Consider the following 23,185-nt stretch of genomic DNA (forward strand, 5'->3'; position numbering starts at 1 on the left):
ATGTCACCTTGGGGAAATAGTAGTGAAAAAAGACTACATGATCAAGACAAAATATTAAATTAATATTATAGAATTTGATTTCTTCATTGATTCACAAAGTCATTTAGTCAATACCTTTTCCACCAGATTTATAAAAAAACAGACTAAAAACCTGGACTTGAACCCACACCTGACTGGCTCAGTGCTGCTCACTGTGCCACAAACCTGCTGTGGTGATCCATGCAGCTCACAGGCTCTTGCTGACTTTATGAAATGGATTTTTCATTCAGTCTTAGTACAGCCATGAACTGCTGCCAGAGCTACTAGCATGTCTGTCCTCAATTAGAGACTACAGAAGGTAATTAGCCAACCTGGCTTCTATTTAAATGAGAGCACTGCTGTGTACAAAGAGTGCTGGGAGCTAAGGAGATGCAGATAAGGAGTGATGTTCTTCTTTTCTGTGATGTTTTTCATCCTTAGGCCCACAGGCACAGCCATGCCTTCAGCAGCTGTGCCTCAACTACGGATTTTATAAAATCACATTTCTCTGGTTGGAGATGCTAAGGCTGGACGACTGGTTGAGTAGGAGTGGAGATGTTACAAAAAAACCTACTGAAAGAATTCTTCCTAAGAAGCAAGGAAAGCTGACCAGGTGCTCAACATGAAGTGATGAACTCTCCTTTTCCCAGGACTTTATTGTCCCTGACACATTTAACTCACTTTGGAGCTCGTCTGGGTCACAGGGCAGTAGAAACACCAGTGACTTTGCATTGCTGGAGCACTCTGTTGTTCACAGCTATAAAATAATATTGCATCCCAATGCTCTGCAGCAACAGGAGCAGGAAAGCAAACAGTGTAGCCTCACAGTAGACAGGTTCATCAGCTCCTGTCCTTTGTGCAAGTGAAATACCTGCACTCTCTCTCCAGTTTCTGCAGATGCAAAAATGCATTTTTATCAGTAAGTTGTAAATACAATCCAACTGCACGTGAGCACAAGCAATGTGCCATTCCTATATAATTGTACTGCTAGTCATGTAAGCTCAATCTATTTTTTCACAGGTATTTAAAACATGGGGGTTACTCAATTAACAAAAAAAAATATTTTGTGATGATGGTTTGTGAGCAGCATAAACCAATCCAATAGTCACAAGATTTTTTTAGTTCAGTATGTGACTCTGTTCTCACAGCAGTGAGTCTTATGAAAAAAAAAAGATGAAGAAGATGAGAGTGGAGTTTTCAAAAATGAAGGTAAGACAGTATTTACACCTGGAAGGGACCCTCAACAGTCAACCCTCAACCCCTACTCCAATTGCCTGAGCACCTCATGTCTGACCAAAAGTCAAAGCATGCTGCTACGGGCACTGTTCAAATGCTCTCTTAAGCACTGACAGGCTAGGGACATTGAACACCTCCCTAGGCAGCGTGTTCCAGGGTTTGACCACCCTCCCAGAGGAGAAATGCTTCCCAATGTCCAACCTGAACATCTCCTGGTGCAGCTTTGAACAATTCCTGTATGTTTCCAAAGCTATGGGGAAAAAGGCAGAGTTTTGGATGCAAGAGATATGAATGTAAAGAATTTATAAATGTTTTGCTGACCTACAGAGATGACAGTAGTCATCCCCCTAGTCTGGCCCACAGCAGCCACTGCTCTCACACAGACTCTTTAGCACTAAGCACACCACATTCCACAGTCCCAAAAGCTCAGCAAGTTAACATGCAACACTGCCCAAAATCTTTAGGAAGCTAGGCTGGAGGTTTTTTCCTGTACAAAGGATTTGTGAACATATTAAAGTATAGAAAAGTATTCTAGAAAAGAAGTGTAAAAGGCAAAACAGCAGGTCATTGGTCCTTTTTGCTGAATATAATAGGTAATTTTGAGAAAAAGTTCAGTGTTTCAGCTAACATGAATTTACCTCAGTCCAGTTGCTCACTGTCCAGTCAGATGGGCACAAGATATCTCTGTTGCATGACAGATGGGTCTTTGGTTTAAGCAGGTGCTGGCACTCTGTGACATCCAGTGCTTGCTCATCAGATCCCACTGTCTGGATGCAAAGTACAGTTCTCTTCTTCTGCCCTGTTGGGCCACATGTGGTCGAACACTTCTGCCACTCCCCTGCCCACCACCTGAAAGCCAGCAGGGTGAGAAACATCAGAAAACAACCCACCACAAGCACATCAAGGAAAAGGTCAGAGACTGGAAGAAAAAGAGCCAGTAATTTAAAATCTGGGCTCAGATACAAGCTCTTCACATAAGTTTCAGATCACTCAAGCTCTCCCATCTACCCTGTGTTCTAGTACCAGCCAGTCAGTGAAAGAGAGAAGACAGAATTAGGCAGGATTTCCAGACAGAAGTGGGGAATAAGCCTCATGCTTCAATAAAGTGTAAAAATCTACTGAGTAGGTAGTCCTTCAAATCCAAATCTCAGGAACTGCTAGAAAATCTACTTAAGCAAGTAATCTATTTACTCTATCCTATGGTTTGTCTGTTTATTGCTATGTCAGTACAGAAGAGTTAAGACATGAGAATCACTGGGGAGTCTGTAATGACAGCACAGAGGTGGAAAAGGTCCCTTTACCCAGTCTAAGCTGCCAGTACTGCACAAATACTCAAACTGGTTCTCCAAGGGTTACCTCCCTCCACAAGGCCTTTTCCCATTAGGGGAAGCAGGGAGGCACAGAGCCCCAAAACCAGATTAGCCAGAGCTGTGCTGCCCAGCAGCACTGTCCCTCTGGGCATGGCGTACAGGCCTGCATTAGGCTGGACTTTCCAGTACTTAACTCCTCAACAAAGTAGAAAGGTAGTAGTATGTGTCTCTGTCATGATTAAAGTCAGTCTTTCACACTATGGTATGTAATTTTCCACCAAAGCGAGGGTAACTTTCCTCTATAACATGTTATGTGTTTTCCAGTGCAAAACACCTTACCTACAAGAACTGCTCCCTTTACATTTGGTTCACCTCAGCATTTCTCCAGCACCATCCAACTATTTTTTCTCATGCTGACCCAGAGCAGATTGTGCACCTGCATATCTGCCTTCTGTGATAAGAAAGGGGAGCAAAAATTTCCAGGTTTCTACAGTTTGAGAAGCTCTGGCATCAACTGTGACATTTACCTGAGATTTGTCTTTATAGTTGAAAAAAAGAGGAAAAAACATCAAACCAAGAAAAGCTTTTTTCCTTCAGTTAAGCATGCCCTAATCAAGAATACAACTTCAAGCTGCTGCTTGAACAATCTGGCCCAGCACTAAACTCTAAGCCACAAAAGCTCCTAAAAAATATTGCTTGTTCCAGAGTTTTCAAGGAGGTCACTACAAAGCCTTACAGTGAAAACAAAGTAGGAATATATTTTGAAAACACCTTTCTATTTAAAAAGGCAGAAAAAAAATTGCTTTTGGCTTACAACCAACAGCATTCTATTGGTTTTGGTTTTTTTTTCTTTTTCTTTTTTGTTTTTTTTTTTTTTTTTTTAATTTTAAGGTCCATGAACTTAAGAGAAAAAATAATCCTATTCTGACAAATACATCAAAGTTCAGCATTCAGATTTATAACAGTTTTTATGCTTTGTCTCTGCTGATAATCCCTCTCCCTTCCCTATTGCAGTTTCCATGTTCCTTAATTCATTTTCACTTCCACTGCATGTGAGCTGCCACTGATGTGGAAGGCACTGGTATACCTTCCTAGTAACTAAAGAATAAACAACCCAAACAACCAAGACTCAGAGCCATCAAGCTGCAACACAGCTTATTTGTGCAGCCATCTGGTCCTCTCTGTGGTACCTACACCTATCTTCTTCCTGTTTAGTAATATATCCATACAGCATTTCCTTTTAAGTTACCCCAAAGTGCACTGACTGCTTTGCTCCAGAATGCAGTCCACTGCCACCACAACCCAGTGGTGAAGTCTCTGGGCCAGATTAAACTAAAAAATATCCCAAAATATCTTTCCAAGTAAACGAATCTTTCCAAATTAAACTAAAAAATATCCCAAAATATCTACCCAAAATATCTTTCTCCTCCTCTTGCCTTCCTTTAGATTGTTTCTTGTTCTTCCAGGTCTGCAAACAACAAAGGAATTCTAACAAGTAAATAAAAAGCAAGTACGCCTCAGCTGAACACAGTAATAAAAAAAAAAAGGAGTAAATTATCACCACCTGAATCAAGCCATTTCAGGGTTGTTATCATCTCTTGCATCTTCTTTACAATTTTATCTCTTCTATAATCTTGGAAATTGCTGACATTTCCGCACAAATGGAACATAAATATGTGAATTGCTCCATTAATTTTAATGGGACCAGATTACATATTTCGAGGTACAGATATGCTAAACTGACACCTCTTCCCCCTCAGCATTTTCAAATGGCTCTGACTGAGGGTTTAGCAATTGGTACATTGAAATACCAATCTCTAAGCAACAAATTATCAGAGCTTACCACAGAACCTACCTTGAGCAGCAGTAACAGTGTGTGATCAACTGTCGCACACAAAACACTTTTGAAAGCAGTGGAAGTAGTCAAAAAAGTCAGGTGCTCCACAGTTAGAAAATCCCAAAATTAAGATTTTATTCTATTCCATCTTCATGATCAAAATAAAACTACAGTCAGCCAGGTAATTTTTTCTGTAGTCTTCTTCCTCACTCAGTGCAGGTAACTTCAAAAAAACTTGCTCTAACTGGAAGTTTGCTCTTAACACTAACTGGAATTTTTGATGCTGTGTTTTCCTATTTTCATCCTTTCATATCCTTTTTCATGCATATGCCTAATTATCCAAGAGTCAGAAACCTGACATGGAATCACCTGTGCTCCTGTCTCTTCGTGGTTTCTGCTTCAGGATCTGAACTGTGGCATTTCAGCCAAAGGGGGACAAAGTCAAAGCAAGGACGGCAAAACTGCCAACATCCTTTTTACTGTTCTGGTACAGGATGCCCCAGAGCAGGCTCTGGATCACAGAGAAGAGAGTAACACTTGAGTGACTGCTTTGCCAAGCTCTGCTTATCTTGGTGCTTTTGCTCTCTCCTCACAGTGCAGAGGCATAACCAAAACGGGACATGACTGCCAAACACACATCCAGAATTAACACAGCAATCCGAGCTCTAAATATGCAACTTCTGAGAGGAGATGGCCAAGATGTTGGATCTCCCAGCCAAGCTAAAGACTGTGGTGAGAGACTGGGACAAGCTGGTGGACACTAAAGCCTCATGGGAGTCAGCACCCAATACTTGCTCCTGCCTCTGGCTTCTGATTTTACCTCTGGCATTTACTGCTACAGCAACTGAGTGGTTCTTAAGTATTAATTCATCAACAGATCCCTGCAAAGTGAAATGACTGTCTTATCTCCATAGACAGGCATGGCACGGAAAGATTGTGGTAGCAAACAAACAAGCAAAATGCACAATTTAGGTAATTAATTTTCAATAAATGAGCACTGATCTTCCTCAGACTGTCAGAACAGAGAGGAGTCTGTCTGGTGAAAAAATAACTTCAGGTAGTTTTGAGCTGCAGGTGCAAGTGTTCAGCTCTTCTGCTACCAAGCCTGGGACAGAGATAGGAAGAAAATCTCCTTCCTTCAGGTGGCATTCAGGTGCCTTAAATGAGACTTATCTTTTCCTCACAAACTGGGTTTCTAAGGTTTGTAACAAATTAGACAGAGCCCAAAAGCCTATGACATAGTCCTCAGCTATACATAGAAGATGTGCGGTGAATGATGTGTGATTCCTGTTGAAAAAGCAATAGCATGTAATTTTGGGGCTATGGGGCAAAAGTTCCCTCATTCCCATCTGGGCATGTCACACCTAAAGAGAGACTGTTGGCTTCTTTATGTATTTGTCCAGCAGACACATGTCAGGCACAGCAAATACCAATGGTGCATAGATTCTTACTCTGTGCATTAGAATAGAAAAGAGATTTCTCATTCTTATTATGCTGTTGGAAGTGTACTAAGCAGTCTGGAAGCAGGACAACGCAATAACAACAGATAACAAGTAGCAGATTCCAAGTACTTTTAAAATAATCTACTTAGGGTTACTCTGTTGAAGTGGGTAGTCAAGTTAAAAAGGCTCCAGACAATTTTCTTTACAGAAGGAAGCAAAACTTTATTCACAATGCTCTAAGTAGTTAAAATCCTACTACTTTTCAAGTAGCATCCATTGATTTTAACATTAACAGCTATGGGACTAAACACCTGCATACCAAAGAAACATTCAACTGGAAACCATACTCCATAGCGTGACCTGGAAAAAAGCAAGCATTTGTACTGCAGTCTCAATGCACTCATCTAGGCAATATCAATGAAGCAGTACATGAGTGGCTGCATGACATTTTAACTCTCAGCTCTCCAGCCATCTTTATTTCGTTCTGAGTCAAAGCATGGCGTACATGTATTGTGATATTTTAAATGTTTTTTTCATTTTCCTCTGAATTATTTTAGGAGAAAGCGTAATAATAAGCATAAAATAAATACAGAGAAAATCAGGGGACAAGCAAGAATGTTAAGGCTTAGACTTCTCAGAAGTAATTTAAATTTGTCATTTTAAATCTGCAATTTAAACAGTTTACAACTTCCTGAAATGGATTAAGGAGGTAAGATCTGGTTTGTGAGAGCCACAACCATTTTATTCTTTGTCCATAACTTCTGTTTGATAAATTATTGATTTCTTATTAAGTGGTCTAGTAGCATGTTTTTCATCAGTGTGATTTAGTAGGGAACAGCCATCATTTTTTTGATAGAACCTACTCTAAAGCACCTGGTTCACTGCTGAGAAGTTCAAGGTCATCCAACGATTTCAGTTCTGTGGCTGCAGCACTAAACAAAGGTCTCCTGCAGGGTTGTGTTTAACAGAACTGTCCTCACCTCTGGCACAGAGTTTAGCCACCTCTCTAGGGAACACTTTGTCCTCAGCAGCTCCACTGGACTCTCAGTTATCCCACATAATGCCATCTGGGACAGTCACACCTGCCTCCAGCATTCAGGAGGACATTGTATATAATAGAGGAAGTTGTACATAAGAGAAATTTTTCAAGGCTGCAGAAGGAGGCTGGATGAGTGAGGTTCATTGGAGGTTACTGATTAGACAAGCTAAGAAATCCTCTGGAAATGCCTTGAATTAAAACCAGTTGAAAGCTGGAAGAGCATTACAAAGAATTTCATTACAAAGAATTTCATTACAAAGAAATCTGATTTATGTTTGACTTATTCCTCCTTAGGCATGTAGGCCCTGCTGAGAGCCAGCACAGGGACTCAGTCCCTTGGTCAAGTTCCTACAGTCACTTTTGTGTTACTAAGAGAAAAATAAATATGCAACACGACTCTAGAATTAAATACATATGGTTTTCCTGCACTGCACTTCGTTGTGATTTTGCTCAGAAGGATGACTTCTGGTTTCCCCTGCAGCACAGAAAGAGCTCAGGAAGCATCACAGGCTGCCAGCACACAAGAGCTTTTCTGCCTGGTCTGCAGAAGAGTTTGGTTTATGCATGACATTGTGCAATCTGCTCAACAAGCGACAAATTCCCCTCTCTGACTTTTCAAGAGCAGGTCTGAATAATGTTGTCACTTAGAACAAATGGCATAAATTGAGTTAACTGGGAATTCTTAAATTGATAGTACAGTTTATGTGTGCCATGAAAAAGCACCTCAGTGTGTATGGGTAGCCCCAGCTCTTAACTAGTCAAATAATAAAAAGTTTGGTCTAGTTTCAGTTGATTTCCTGGCAATCTACAAAGAATTATGAAATGCAGCTGGTACACCATGCTGCAAGCACAAAGATGTAAATCCCACAGAAGCATCACATACTGCTATGAAGATACTTGGAAACAACTAATAAAACAAACAAATACACACAACTTTTAACATCAAAGTTTCATGAAATTCACTGGTGGCAAATGCAACACCATGAACCCCAAGGATTCATTGCTTTGATTTGATTCTGATCGAACTAGAATTTCTAGGGAAAGACTGGTGTACCTTTGTGAACAGCAGGATAAACAACTTTCAAAGACAACAGAAGACAAAACTGACGTATCTAAAGCACGAAACAAAAACCAGTATTGATCTCTTTTCAGCCCATCTGTGCCTGTGGTACAAGCCCACAGTTCTGCAGGCACCTGGAATGTTTAGTCTTCCTTACCCTACTAAATGCTAAAATGGTAGCACAGAATGGTAGCACAGAAAAACCAGAGATGAATATAAATTAAGACAATGTTATGAGAAAGGAATTATTCCCATGTGATCGCGGAATTAAGAGAACTGCACTTCACTCAAAGTTATGAATAAGAAGGACCATAATAAAAAATGCCAAGTACTGTGTTACAAAGAAAGTATAAAAATTAGTTTTAGAAGTAAGCATTTCCACTCATCACCTCTCATAAAAAGGACAAAGGTGCATTAAAAAATACTGAGAAACAACATCTAAAGGCTCTGCTAGTTGTTTTTGGAATATACTAATTACTAATATATTAATTCTTCTTAGCTCACTTGAGCTAAGGCAAGAACACAGTTTTAAAATAAAAACCTACATGGTCTTCCGGCACACCCATACCCAAACTGAACAAAAATAGTATCTAAATACATGAGAGAACTATCTCTGCCAGACTGCTCAGTAACGTGATTTAGAAACCTCTCAGGATGGCTCACTTCTGATTTGTTTACTATATAATTTCTGGCACCTTGCTCTGCAAGGCGTGGCAGCCCTCACCATGGCACCATGGAAGGCCGCGGATGCCATGCCAGCCTGGCATCAGGAGCAGCTCCCTTTGAGCAAGGATGCTGTTCCCACCCCCAGAGCCCCAGAAGCTGTTACCTGGGCGGGCAGTCCTGCTCGTGGCACTTCTTGTGCCGCCCCTTGGGCTGCGAGGCTGGGTCACAGAAGGAGTTTTTGACGGCTCCGCTCGCCCTCCGCACGCAGCGCGCGATCTGCCGCCGCAGCCCTGCCAGAGACACACACACACACAGAGAGAGAGAGAAAGGAGCAGTCATCCTGGGCTGGGGGTGCAGGAATCCCCAGCTACGTGCACCCTTCAGCCAAGCTGGAAAGGTCAAGTGGAGCTCTCTTGGACGGGATCAGAGCTCAAGTGACAGATTAGAAAGCACTTTCCTCGATGGCTTTGCTGGCCTCAGAAAGGGCTCCTGCAGGCCCTCAAGCGGGTTTAAATGGCTTTGAAGGGTTCTCCAGTTACCCACAGACAAGAGGAAACACAGCAGCACCAGGCTATTCACAGCACGCTTGGGTTTGCTGACCTTTTCTCTGTTCATTGGGAAGGCTGTTTAAGCAGAACACAGACCAGAGCCACAGAATAATCCTGTGACTCTTAACATGAATTCAAATTTTAAGAAATTTTGGTGCACATTTTGACTTTTTTTGCACATTTTGAAATCAATGATAAAAATTGTCTTCTATTTTCTAAGTAAATAATACACAACATTCAGCGCAAGAGGTAAAGAACAATTATGAAGAAACACACAAAAACAATTCACACAAACCATCTGGGTTACTTCCTAACATTTCAATTTATACAAAACTCCATTCATTTAACAGAAAGAAACATGAACCAAAATACTACACTAACCTAATATGAATCTAAAGAAATCCAGTTTCTAGGAGCCTGCTTCCCCCATAGTTCTGCAATAATTTGAGGCAGATTTCTGGCTGCAACGCAATGTAAACAAAAGTATTGCAACATTACAGTTTGAAAGACTGCACTGAGACTGATATAGAGGCATTAAAATAGTCCACACAAATCTTAAGGACTAAAAAGACTGAAAAATCATTTTTTAACTCCCATTAACTGTGCTATTCGTTTTCATATCAATTAATACACACTGTAAATCACTGCATCTCTAGAACTTTTATCTTCCTCCTGGGATGCACAGGGCCTAACAGCCCTGTTATCATGGCATCAAGGATAAGTGTTGGGCTATTTAGCAGTATGTTTAGGAAACAAGCTTTTCCTTTCCTCAGGCCTCCTAATAACTAGTATGGGAAACTACGTGGAAGATAAGAACAGCAATCCATAGAAAATAATTGAGAAATAGTAATATATTCCACTGTATATTCATAGCATCATAAAAATGTTAAGGTTGGAAAAGCCCTGTAGGATCAACAAATCTAATCATTAATACTGCTCTAGCTCAAGAACACAGAAGAGAGTTTTGCATGCCTGTTTGGATAATTTCATAGAAACCAAAGGAAACCTACATCCCTATTTTTTAACACCTGAGAACATCAGGTATGTGAGGAAATGCTTTCGTTTTTTGATTACTTTAAGGCTTCTGACTGAGACATATAAAACAATTACTGACTACAGCACAAGATTAGATGACTGACTCTGCCCCAGTCAGATATGAAGGCTGATCTTCTAGAACAGTGATTAGTGTCACCTGTAAGGGACGATTAAGGGACTGAGGCATTCAAGAGTCCATGGGTGCATGGTGCAGCTGCAAGACTGCAGTAAGCCTGGACATGGTGATCTCTTATTCACAGGTGACTTCAAACAGGAGCAAGACTTTTGTCTCAGCAGAGAACTCCCAGGGAGCAGTGCTCTCTTTTATGCCCTGGTATAAATGTGACTAGAAAATTCAACAATCTTTCTGCTAGATGTAAGCAAATCAGTTGGCAGAAATGTTTCTGTTACTTTCAAAATCATGATATGTTGCTGTTCCAAATACAAACAACAACAAATCTTTTGCTTTGATAAATTTTTAGTGTATTTCAGCTGCTGCAATTCATTTTAAAGCCCCCATAAACCTTTGCAAAAGTTTTGCTTTGAAGCTGTACATTCTCATAAAAGGACCAGCTGACATCAATGAACTAGTTTATTCTAATAAACAACCTCTTTATGAACGTTATGTGAACTCCCACTGTAGTTTCAAAATCTCTTGCAGTTCAGCTCCAAAGCTGGAAGGAATCCTATATGCTTATAGCAACACACACATACAGATGTAGGTTTACATGCTATGACATAATGAAATGGATTTATCAGTTTGAGCAAGTTGAACTAGAAAACACTGCAGAAAAAGACAACTAGTCACTACTGACCCTGCCCCAGCAAGTATTTACAGTTATACAAATTAAGAGGGTAATCTCCTATTCAAGCCACAGATTAAAAATTCTAAATATACTGAAACTTCAGTAAAATTTGAAACCTAAACATTTTTTCTAAAAGGCTTTGAGAGGTAGCTGTTTTCGTCCCTTCACCACTTTTAGTTTTTTCTGAACTCAATGCTGATTAGTTCACCTGATGTGTACTATCTCAGCTCAGTGAAAAAAACCTTGCAAGTATTTCTGGGAAAGGTAGGAGAAAACAAGAAAGATAATCATCAGATCACAGAATAATCTCCATTTCACTAAATCTGCTCAGAGATTCCTTCTTCTTCCCTGTGACACTTCATGCCTAATGCAGGACTCTTTAGATGTGAGGCTACCCACACATACTTTGCTTTCTCACTTAGTTGGCAAAGCAAGCTACCAGTTCAAAGTTATCTGGGTGTGAAAGGCATTTGAAAGAGAGATTAGAAATCTTTTTGCCACAGAGCCCTCAGTTTGGGCTGTAAACAACAGAAATGAAGGATCATAAGCAAGTATATAAAAAAGTGTATGAGAAACATGCATATTTGACTTTAGAGCTCATTTGAACAGGTAATCATCTGAGCTGTGCATTTAGATAGTCTGCAAGGAGTTCACTTTGTATTTGAACGAGCAAATTATATTCTGTGCATGCACAAGTTATGCACAGAATACAAGTGCCAGTCTTTACATTTGCAGTGCTATAAAACTGAGACACACAACAGTCAATGGAAACAGTGACCTTTGCATTCTAAAACCAACACTACAAGCTTAGGAACACTTGGAAATAATTTTGCAGAGTGGCCTTTATAAAAGTTGTAAAGGATTTAGATGGCACATAACAGTTAACCCCAAAAAGAATCTTAGGGTTAAGTCTTTTAGCAGAGCTTTGAAAATCTGCCAATTACCCATACTATCTGTGGAGAAACAAAGTTTTGATATTGGCTAATATTCTCCCTCAGTTGCAGCTGTGCTGTGCTATGCTTTTTGTTACATTTAATGCCACTCAAAGCTGGTTCTAAGAAACAAGACCAAAGCCTTTAGACAAGGAGGAAGTACTTACACTTTTAATTCCAATATAACCCATTCCGTGATTATTTAAAGAAGGAATTATAGGTAGTTCGTCTAGAAAAGAACCTCAGTAACACATTTAAATTAATCTGCATGTAAAAAAGCTTACAGGCTCTACCTGCTGTCTTGAGAGCAGGCTCTGGTGGGACAGCTCTTGTCCAGAGGGTGCAGCAGATTGCAGGACACCAGTGTGCACACATTCTGACTGCAAAGCAATTCCTTTCAGCATAAAGCAAATGGCAGGAAAAGATTCAACCTGTCCTGCACTGAGGACAGAAAAAGAGTTATGACTTTTACTACAAATTATCCCCTTTGGTGCTTGTTTGCCATGAACTGGATTGCAATGTAACTAATCTTTTTTCTACATTGGAAATGCGTATCAGGTATTGCAGTGTGTTCTCCTTTTCCCTGCATGAAGGATTAGGTATACCTGCCGCAGAAAACCTTGATTTTTCTGAGAACGTTTTTCCTGTTCAGCGGTGTTACAGTAGACTGGCCAGAGCCACCTTTGACACTACAATAGGTGGGTGCATACAAAGGAAATGAAAGAAGCCATGAGAACATTTGAATATTTTGTTTTTCCACTGCATCAGTCCACTGCCCTGCCTGCAGCCCAACTTCTTATTTCCTAATGCAAATTTTCTTTCTTGGCTGCAGAAAGCATTTGATTGTATTGTCCTGATTTCTGTGGCCACCAAAGGCAGAAGTAGCCTTGGATTTATTGCTGTGATATTGGCCAGTGGTGATGAAAGAATCTGTGCTGGACCTTTGGCAGGTCCAGGTTTGCCAAGAGAACAGAAGTCTAGGTAAGGACCAATTGCTCCCACTGGCTGTGGCTGTCAAAGTTAGTTCAGCAGTTCATCTTTCTTGGTCCTCCTTTTTATCCTAAAAAAATATTGGTTAATTGTTTACAAAAATGGTGATTGCAATAATCCTTAAAAGCTATTTACTACTTACGTTAGCCTAAATAAATACAGTTTTTCTTATTTATCTCTCTGTAGGTTTATCTTCAATAAGACTTGTCCTGCAGCACACCCATGGCAGAAAACGATGTGCACTTCAGTGCACTTTTACCTTATAAACTCCTCAAAACACTTCAAATGTCAGTGATTTGGTACAAGTGTGTTAGTGTCAACAGCAATAAATTCTGAATCTAAACAGAGTGAACATTCACATGAAATCGATCGCATTGTTCACAGCCAGAAGGAGGTTCTGTGGAAGTCAGAAGGAAATTTTATGGAAGTTAGTTGGACATCAGGGAGAATTTCTTCACTGAAAAGGTAGTCAAACCCTACTAGAACAGGGTGCCCAGGAAGTAGTGGAGTCACTATCCCTGGGAGTGTTCCAGAAACAACTGGATATGGCACTTGGGGCCATGGTTTGGTTGATGAGGTGGTGTTTGGTCAAGGCTTGGGACTCTCTGATCTTTCAGGTGTTTTCCAGCCTTAGTGGTGCTATGAACAGTGATGCTGGTCAACATCCCCATGGCCCAGAGCACAACCAAATACAACATGCATCAGCAGAGAGCTGCAGGCAGATTGGCATATCAGATTTCCCCACTCCAAGTGATGCATTGGAGCTCTGTGACAAGATTTCTCTGTTTTAATGAGCAGGGAGTGAGAGACAATAGCCTGACTGCATCACTGCATCAGCAAACTATCCTTCTTTACACCTGTCCAGTTACTTCTCTAGACATCAGTATCTCAGAGGAAAGAGGACTACAGGTTTATTCACTTCTTTTCTTCTGTCCATGAAGGAATGCAGAGAACTGGTGAAGTGTCTGTGCCCTTCATGAACTGGGATGCACCTCCTGGTTCCCCTCCAACTGATGTCACCAAGTCCGTAATCCTGTCTGAAACACATGATTTCTACTTATACAAAGGCAGTAAGCTCAAAAAAGAGCTTTTACTAAGCTTTTACTAAGCTTTAACTAAGAGCAAAAATGCAGCTAACAGAGGAAGTCAATTAGTAGATAAGAACTGAAAAAACTTTACATACCATACAGTTATCTGTATAAGTAACCCATGTGGCAGAAATAAAAGCCACATCACAGTTAACTAGCCAGAAGAGAGTACACGGGGCTACAATTTACCTAGAAACAGTTCTGGGAAAACTGCAGCTAATGTAAAAAGAACCTCAAAACAGCGTAACAGTCTACTAACACATTCGCCTCCTCTCCCCTTTTTATCACAACAATTTTTACATTAAATATGACTCAGAACTACGCAGCTATCAGAAATAACACTTACAGAACACAATTAAGCAAAACCACTTGTTTTGTGCACCTATTTAAAGAAAATGGTGGGTGTCTCTCCACCAGAAAGCACATCAAGTTTTGTGCTGAGAGACTCTTCTCAAAAAAAACCCACAGAAAACAAATCACAGCATCTATCTAATCAAGCATACATAAATACAAATGAACACACGTCTCCATAATATGTTGATTATATATATATATAAATATTTTTAAAATAACATGTGGATGTTATTGGGATGGGATATTTTACACTAGGCTTCTAAAAATTCTTCTTTTAATCTTATAAAATTAGGTCATAAAATGCCTTTTGTCCAAACCACTAAAAACACATTGTTTTAGTGTCTTCCCTGACAGAAGAGATTCAAAAATGTTACTCCTGCAATCATCACTACTTTTAGAATCACAGCTGGGTTTGTTATAACACTTGTTTGTCCTTTTTCTTTTCTTCCAAAAAGGAGTTGAAAAAGCAGTAATTACCAAAAGCCATTACCAATACTCTAGCATTAGAAAAGGTCTTTCTCATATTATTGGTCTGGTTGTAACACTAATCTTCTACTCCTTTCACACTGTACAGAATGGTCAAAGAACAATGTTATGGTTGTATCTCCAGAATTCTTTTACTGTCCTGTGAAAATCAAGAGTTAATTCAGACAGAAGGCTACAATTCCTAACCCCCAGGTTCAGACTTCCCTTCATATACCACATTTTCGGCACATTTTCAAAATTATTCACACAACTGATGGATTGAAAAAAATTACTAATGTAAAGATTTGGTCTCTTTATCCTTACTGTTGGTTTACTATAAATATTAACTTTATCTCATTGATGTTAGCTACTTCAGAGGAAGTTCTCCTGGTAGCATTTTGTGTGAGTTACCAGAAGCCACTACTTTCAGACCTGTTGTTAAATCCTACTTCACAGTCATCACTGTGTTTGTCTGGTTTAATGTGCTGCATAGAACTACGGTACAACTGCAGTGCTACCCAAGCTATTGCCAAACGGGCAAAGACATGGAAGTTCTCAAGACTAATTGCAATTAAGTAACTATTGAATAATGGACAGAAAAGAGTTATTACTTGTCAAGGCAAGACAGAAATGAAGAATATTTTTTGTAGTTATTATACAGAAAACTCTTAATAGGGAAACAACAGTAGGTCATAAATTTGTATTGCTGGAAAGAAAGGCTATGGTGAACAGTATTGGCAAAAAATTATGACGGAAAGAAAACTGTACCTTCTTATTTTGGTTCACAGAAGCTGAGAATTTCAGGGCAGGTGTTTTAGAAACATAATGACTTATGCAATTTTAAATTTTTTTATTTAGAAGTCAAAACACATTATTCACAGAATCACAGAATGGCTGGGGCTGGAAGGGACCTCTGGAGATCACATAGTCCCACCCCCCCACTACAACAGGGTCTCCTGGAGCAAGCTGCACAGGAGCACAACCAGGCAGATTTTTAATATCTCCAGAAAAGGAGACTCCACAGCCTCTCTGGGCAGCATGTTCCAGTGCTCTGCCTCATTTAAAGTAAACAAGTTATTCCTTACATTATTTCTGCAACCATGTGATCTGATTTCCCACCAAATGCAGATTTAAAGAACATTACCTCTTTGAGGATTACATCTGTAATGAAGGAAAACAGTAAGAGAAAAGGGAAGTGAGGAATTACCTCTTCCACAGGTAACACTGCAGGCTGTCCACTCTCCATATTGCCAAAAATACTCTGGCTCTCCAATCTCATTCTCATTACTCTCCTCTTTGCGTACAGTGTATTCATACTCAATTCCAGGGTTAGTTTCTTGAAAAAGCAGCTGGAGAGAGTGGTGTTTATCAGTGGTTTAATTAATAATCTACTGGTCAAGAGCTTTCAAAGTGTGAAACTGGAATAATTAAAGCTGCCCATAAAGTCTGCTACCAGTTCAGAGAAGCAGACGTGCAGAATTTCCACTTCTTTGTTGACCATGGCATACATGAATTTTTCAAAGACACAGCTGTTTACCATGCATTTCTGCAAATGCAGGTGAGAATAAACGGGTCACCATAATTGGTATTCTACTGACTATAAGAAAAGATAATGTGAAGTCCATCCAAAGCATCCCTATGCTGCTGATTAAGAGCTATTGCCTATCCCCATTATTAGTTATAATTTTACTACCTGCTGAAATAGCTGTTACAAAACAACCTCTGGGTCAGAAAATTACAGATGCTATTCAGACACTGCTTTAACATTATTTTTCATTGTTTCTGAATTAAGAAGAAAAATTTCCAGCTGACAAGGGGTACTCAAGAAATTCACCTGAGAGGGAGAAAGTAAACATCATTAAGGGGAAAAAAAAACTTCGGCCACAAACTTTTATTCCTCCCAATTCTACTAAAAGCGAAGTCTGAGCACTCACTAGTTTTGTCTTCTCACAAGACATTCAAAGTGTGAAAGGGGTCTCCCATCACACCTCTAATACTTCTTTTGATTGCATGGTGGACACACATGCAAACAAGCCACGAGAGACACTTCCGAAGATCAAAAGGCCAATTCCAAACTGTTTCCTCAGAACTGACAGAAACTGGTTATGTATGTCAGAATCCATAAAGCAACATGAAAGAAACAAATCAGCCTCTGTGGATGTTAAATGGGTCAGTTTCACTTACCACAAGCTATTAACCCGTCTATATAATGCTGTATGTTTTCTTGCTCTGTAAGCTGCCTCTGCTGTCAGCGGCCCCTAGCTCTCACTGTTCACAGCCTCACATCAGCTCCCTTTTCATGACAACTTATTTTTCATCTGGATCTGGTTCACATCACAGCCATGAGTTGCTCCAAGAAAGTTTGGGCAAAGGACTGACCAACTAGTGCCAGCACAGGATTATATCAGCCTTTAACAAATATTGGAGTGCTATGCAGGATTTGAGTTCTTAGGCAGGATGAACAACCCTCAAAAGCAAAGTGCTTATTTCTCTCCAAAACAGCTCAACTGTTGTTTTTTTTTTTTCAAGACAGCACATTAATAGTGTTTTATATACCAATATACATATTTTCTGCCCCTGATTTCCTCTTTACCTGAATCCATATTGATTCATTGGTGGGTCCTGGAGCAGTCAGATTTTCTAGATCCCCTGTTCTGTCATACTGAAATATTGTGCCTGCCACTTTGTATTCACCATTCCACTGGATGATATAGCCTCCATTCAAGTAGTATTTTTCTGGGTCTTTGCTTCGCATAGCAAGGAAATTTCCTGATTCTGTAACTTCCATGACTTTGATTCCCCTTGCACCTTTTGGAATTAGCCCAATATCAACATATCCTAAGAGACAAGAAAAAATTAATGGAGGTGAACAACAGAAATGTCACTGCATTTTACTTCTTTGTAAGATGATTAAAACAACAGCTTTGCTTGAAAAAATACACAAATGTGCTGTCACAGAGCTTGTATTTCAGTTTGTTGATAGTGTGACTTTCCAAGTCAGGGTTTCTAGTATCAGTTGGGGAATAGTCTTTAGGCAATGCCAGTGGCATTTAGAAGGGATGTGGAGGTGAATGACTTCCAGAGCTGTGCCAGGAGAAATCTACTCCACACATGAGCATCAACATTTCCATAACTATGCCTGAGGGCTCTGGCATACTGTAATCTGGAGAAATGCCAGGGAGTTCCTGCAAGTTAACAGCCTGTTGCGGGAAAGGTTTTTTTCAATTTGCAAAGAACATTTTCATCTGTACACAATGTACAGGTGTGCACAGAATTCCATGTACCTTGTCTTAAGGCATTTAAATTCTCTGTGACTGTTTGCCCTACAACAACAAGAATAACAAAATGTTATTCAAATGCCTCAAATTACTACTATAAATTCAGCACTTTTTTGTAAACTACCAATCTTCATAACAAAGTTCAAGGGCTCTTCATGGATAGTTATGTGTTCAGGGATTTTTGGTTTGTGTGTTAAGAATGACCCAAAGCATCTATTACAGAATTTTGTTCACATCATAGGCAATATGAGATGTCAGACTCTGAGCTTCTCACCTTACAGGAAGCTGCTATTGTTGTTGCTACTAAATTGTAAAAATAGGAAGTTCACATAGATACTTGAACGTGAACACAGGTAGCTTTCTTGTTACTGCCCCTAGCTGAGCTCTAGAAATTGGATGGATAACACTGTTACAAGCTGGTGCACTGGGAGCGTGAGCTGCATTTTGTGCTGGTTTACTTCAAGACTGGAACATGAGTTCCCCAGTTCTCATCACACCTTTCTGAGGTCATGAATTAAATTCTGAGAGTCACATCCTGTTCACCTTTCTTGTGAAATGAGCTTTTCACCTTTGATTACTCACTCACATGAGTGAGATAAACCACACTGGGCATGCTAAGCAATCTTCAGTATCAATGTTCTTCTCCCACCAGAACTATTTATGTGCTGTACAGTAACCTGCTGCTGTAAATAAGTGCCCAAGAGTCTTTAACATCCGATTTTCTTTGCAGCTCTTTTGTGGTGTAATAAATAGTGGTTAAAATATCCTATGCTGCTTGTGGTGCAAAACAGAATCTGTCTACTTCAGGTCTTTCCTAATTAGATTGATACTATATAACCATATATATGGATTTCCAATGATTGATGTTTAAGAAGGAACATTTTCTGAATGTTACCTTCTGCAAGTCTTCTTGACTGACTGTGGAAACTGAAACATTTTTTTCTAAATGATTCAGTTTTTTCTAAGTGAGTGAAGTAAGAAAATATGGAAGCTCACTTCTATTATTCAGGAAATCAGTGGTCTGGGTCTGTTGTAAGTAGCCAAATCTAATGATTTTCCCAAATGTTCAATTCATTCAGTGGAGAGAAGACAGGTTACAAACACAGTGTGTGATTATGTAACTAAAGGCTTGATTAGAAAGCATACTTAAACCAGAAAAAAAATAGCACAGCATGGAAAGCCCTAATTATGTCACATCCTGGCAGCTTGGCTTTGAAATTTTGGTGTCCTTTTACAGTAGGGTTGGGTTAGTTGTTTTTTTTTTCCTATTTAATTAGAATAACATTTGTTCAAAATGCAAAGCATAAAAACTATAAGACAATTTGTATTCTATTGCAACACAAAAACCTGTATATCCTTTCAAGATTTTGCATAGTTAATTTTGTCTGAATCACCTGCTGCTGCTCCAAAACCTTATTTTAAAGGTATTGCAACTATCTGGTAAGGGAAGTTACCATTCACTCAGTATATCATCTTCTGCCTTCTCCCTGGCCCTCCCCAACAGCTAAATTACTTCCTGATTTCCCAGAGCCTCTTGCTGATTCCCAATAAACATTATTTGATTTTGAAAGGAAAGCTAATCAGCAGCAAGCTCTTGAGCTTGTCACACAACATAATAAATTTTTGTTTTAAAATTCTGTGGATGGATGATATGGAATTGTTCCTGGTTATGTGGTTTCATTTGATAAGGATCTAGAGATCCAAGATTCAATAACAGTCAAATTGTCAGCTGTCTTACCTACACTGGGCTCATTAAATCCTGGAGCAACCTTATTGTGGGTGCTTCTGCACACCTGTGAACAGGCAACCCTCAGACGCTATTAATCCTTCCCTTTTTCATTAAAATTAAATCTATATGTTCCCAAAACAGACATGAACAAATTAATGAAACCTTTGCTGTATGCAGAGCTGTACAAGGACTGAAGAACTTGTTTTTCCTTTCCAACTTCAGTGAGAAAAAAGTAGTTTTACTCAGGCCATTAGCACAGCATTGCAGATGAAATGATGACCAGATCTGACTATGCACAGAGCATGCATTTTTTTCTAGCAGAAGCGTGATTCACTGATAACATGATAACACTGATTCACTGACTCACGTGATAACACCCAGTTACAATTTCCCCTGCAGATGATCTCTCAGTTTTCAACAAGAAGCACTTTCAATCATTTTTACACAGAGAAATGACTTCAGGCAGGGGGAGAATTTAAAGGAGGAATCCAAATTACCAAATCCTTCGCTTTGATTAAACATCATCTTCACTGTACGACAAGCAGAGCCATCTCCCAGGCAAACTCCACACTGGTCTTCTGTTGCGTTAGAATTTATCTCATAATCACAGCCAACAGCCTAGAAGGAAAAAAGAGCGTCAGTATAAATGCAGCCTCCACAATGAACTACTCAGAGCTCATCTATCACTGTGCTTCTGAGCAGGGATGTAGTATATATCCTGTATGGTGTATTACACCAAGGTGAAAAACAAACCAACAAACAATAACCATCATCATGTCACAAAACATACAGTAGTGACCAGTCACTTGAGACACAAATGTGCCACACAAATGGCTTCATTATCTGGGACTGGCCACTGTATCTAGGATTTGTGTCTGCTTCCTTATGTCATAGAGCCATCCACAGGTTCCTGGGAATGCAATGCAGAAACAGAACTGAAATCTCTGCCAGCTTTTTGTGGCCATCACACAGCAAAGAACCTCTACTACAGTCAACCCGCCTGGCAAAGAGAAACTCTTCAGTAAGCATGAAGCTTTACATCAATGACTCTCCAGCTTGCCAGCATAGGGGCATGGGTCCAGATACAGTGGGTCAAGTGGGTCAAGTTCCAGTAAAAACTAATTTTCCAATTTATACTTGCTATAGGAACAAAGTCAGACTCTAATATATTCATCCTGAGTCAGGAAAAACTTCCTTGCCCAACCCAAAAATTCTGTACTCTGATGTCTTTAAATTTCAACAGAATTTGCATTTCGTTTTGGGATTTTTTTTCCTGCCTCTTTTCAAAAACAGGCAGGATTGCAGAACACAGCATAAAGTCCAACACTTAGTGGTTGTTAATAGCATCTAAGATATCTGGAGGCCTGTGATAGAGATGAATAGCCAGACGCCTGGCTGTACGTCAAGGTTTTGTCTTGGTTTGAGATAGGGGATACAGTATCATAAAGTCATCCCAAAACACGTTTTCTCAGCTGATTTTTCTCAAAATAAGCTTTCAGGTGCTATACCTGCCAACCTGTCTAACACCCTCTTGATGTAGGAAAATCTGATATATGAACCTCTTTTGACGTTGATCTTATTTCACCTTCAGTACATCAGCTACTGTGTATTTCTGCAAGATTCTGACAGGAAAATCCATCTATTAGATTAACCTAGGTATACAGGCTCTTGCATCCCCTAGGGCTTTTCTATAATTTTCAGCTTAAGAAATACCTGAACATTTGTCTAAGTGCCAATGAATTTAATTAACAATTAGAGAAACTGTGAGAAACAGAAGCAAGGAAAGGCCTCAAACTACAGATGGTGCCAAACGGCACCACTTAAAAGAAGGCTCCAAAATAGAGATGCATCCACCATTTACTGCCAATTCATATCCAGCACCTTTCACACCAGCTCTGAAAGGCCACAGCCATGTCAAAGGTTCTGCAGCAGTCTTAGCTTCTCCCTCCTCTCAGCGAAGGCCACTTTCAAAAAATGAAATATTTTGTAATGTCTTGCACACATACAGATCCTGGCACCAAGGCCCACACTTATGAGCAGTACAGAAGATTACAGAGATAACGATATGTCAGCAAGGTGACTAACTTTTTGCCTCCGGGTATGCAGCTATTTGAACAGGGGTGGATTTAATCTACTATTCAGAATACACAGATGCCACTGCTACACAAACAGGATGTTTCTTTATCTTTCCAGGAGTTCAGAGCTGTCTCTTCACCAGTTTAACTTTAACACTTCCCAATAATTTAGAGAGGCTGAAGTGTTGCTGTTTTCTCAGTGATGCATTCCACAGTACATCTACTGGACTATTAGTACATCTGTTAATCATCTGCAAACAGGGAAGTCACAGTTATCTGGCTCATTATTAGACAGAAGAAATAATAAGACACTCTGGAGAGTCATCAAATTTGAAGTTTATTTTCCATACTATGCACATCCTTGAACAGAAAGGTGGGGAAAGTCTGAAGATGGAACTCTTGCACTTTGTGCTTTCCCATTAGAAAATACAATTAATGACTGCTGGGAGCTTGTATTTTGAACTTCTCTAAAAATTACTTGTCTTCAAATTGTATATTTTTGCCAAATTATCATTTTCTGGTAGAAAATTCATGTTTTGGAAAAGGTTTCTGTCCTTCTTTATTTACTGTGCATTCTTGTTTGAGAGGCTGCACACAGAATTAATTTATCTATTTCACACTGTCAATCAGATACTTTGAAATGAACATCACTGAGCATATTTCCCTTCCAAGTAGTGTGGGGTGTAAAAACCCCCAAGGGTTTAACTAATTAGTTCTGATTAGAACAGCTGCAGCCCTGGCTCTAACTGAGATGGCAGCAACACAGTATCAACCCTTCCCTGCCTTTGGGATTGGCAAATCTGTGCTTCTGCATGGGCTGTGCTTCATCAGATCAGATTTTTCCCATTTGACCATTTCCTTTACCAACAGATCTATGGCATCAAAATATGGCATCACTGGGATGGGAAGGGAATCCCTTTGTCCCTTCCAGTAACAGCAGCAGAAGTTTGTATTTCACTGTCCTTCTGATATAGGAAACACTTTGTATATGATCAGACATGAGCCTTACCTATACATGCAACATTCCTACACAGTCCTGGGGTTTTGGAATACTCAAGAATGAGGTAGGGCAGACAATTTACTCTGCTATAATAAATAAATAAAGCCTTTGCTTTATTCCTCAGCCCTGGGGTGCTGCTGGTGCTGCCATGACCTTCACATATAACAGCAGGGTCTCATCTTACAAAGCCATTAAAAACCATCACAAAGCAATATTCTCATGTCTCAGAATAAACAGCATTCATCTGCTCCAGATACTTCAATTTCCATGAACTTTA

At 39.7% G+C, this 23,185-nt stretch overlaps 1 protein-coding gene across 1 annotated transcript in view; it reads right to left on the reverse strand.

Annotated features, from left to right (window-relative positions):
* ADAMTS12 (ADAM metallopeptidase with thrombospondin type 1 motif 12) overlaps positions 1-23,185 on the reverse strand; it is a 146,056-nt gene that overhangs the window by 19,048 nt on the left and 103,823 nt on the right. The window contains exons 14-18 of the mRNA XM_063180381.1: positions 20,331-20,451; positions 17,420-17,664; positions 16,034-16,175; positions 8,772-8,898; positions 1,893-2,103 (exon numbers count right to left, since the gene is read on the reverse strand). Of these exons, the coding sequence (XP_063036451.1) occupies positions 1,893-2,103; positions 8,772-8,898; positions 16,034-16,175; positions 17,420-17,664; positions 20,331-20,451 (846 nt within the window). The remainder of the gene's footprint in view (positions 1-1,892; positions 2,104-8,771; positions 8,899-16,033; positions 16,176-17,419; positions 17,665-20,330; positions 20,452-23,185) is intronic.

This window comes from Melospiza melodia, chromosome Z (genome assembly GCF_035770615.1).
Source record: "Melospiza melodia melodia isolate bMelMel2 chromosome Z, bMelMel2.pri, whole genome shotgun sequence".
In the NCBI taxonomy this organism is placed as follows: domain Eukaryota; kingdom Metazoa; phylum Chordata; class Aves; order Passeriformes; family Passerellidae; genus Melospiza; species Melospiza melodia.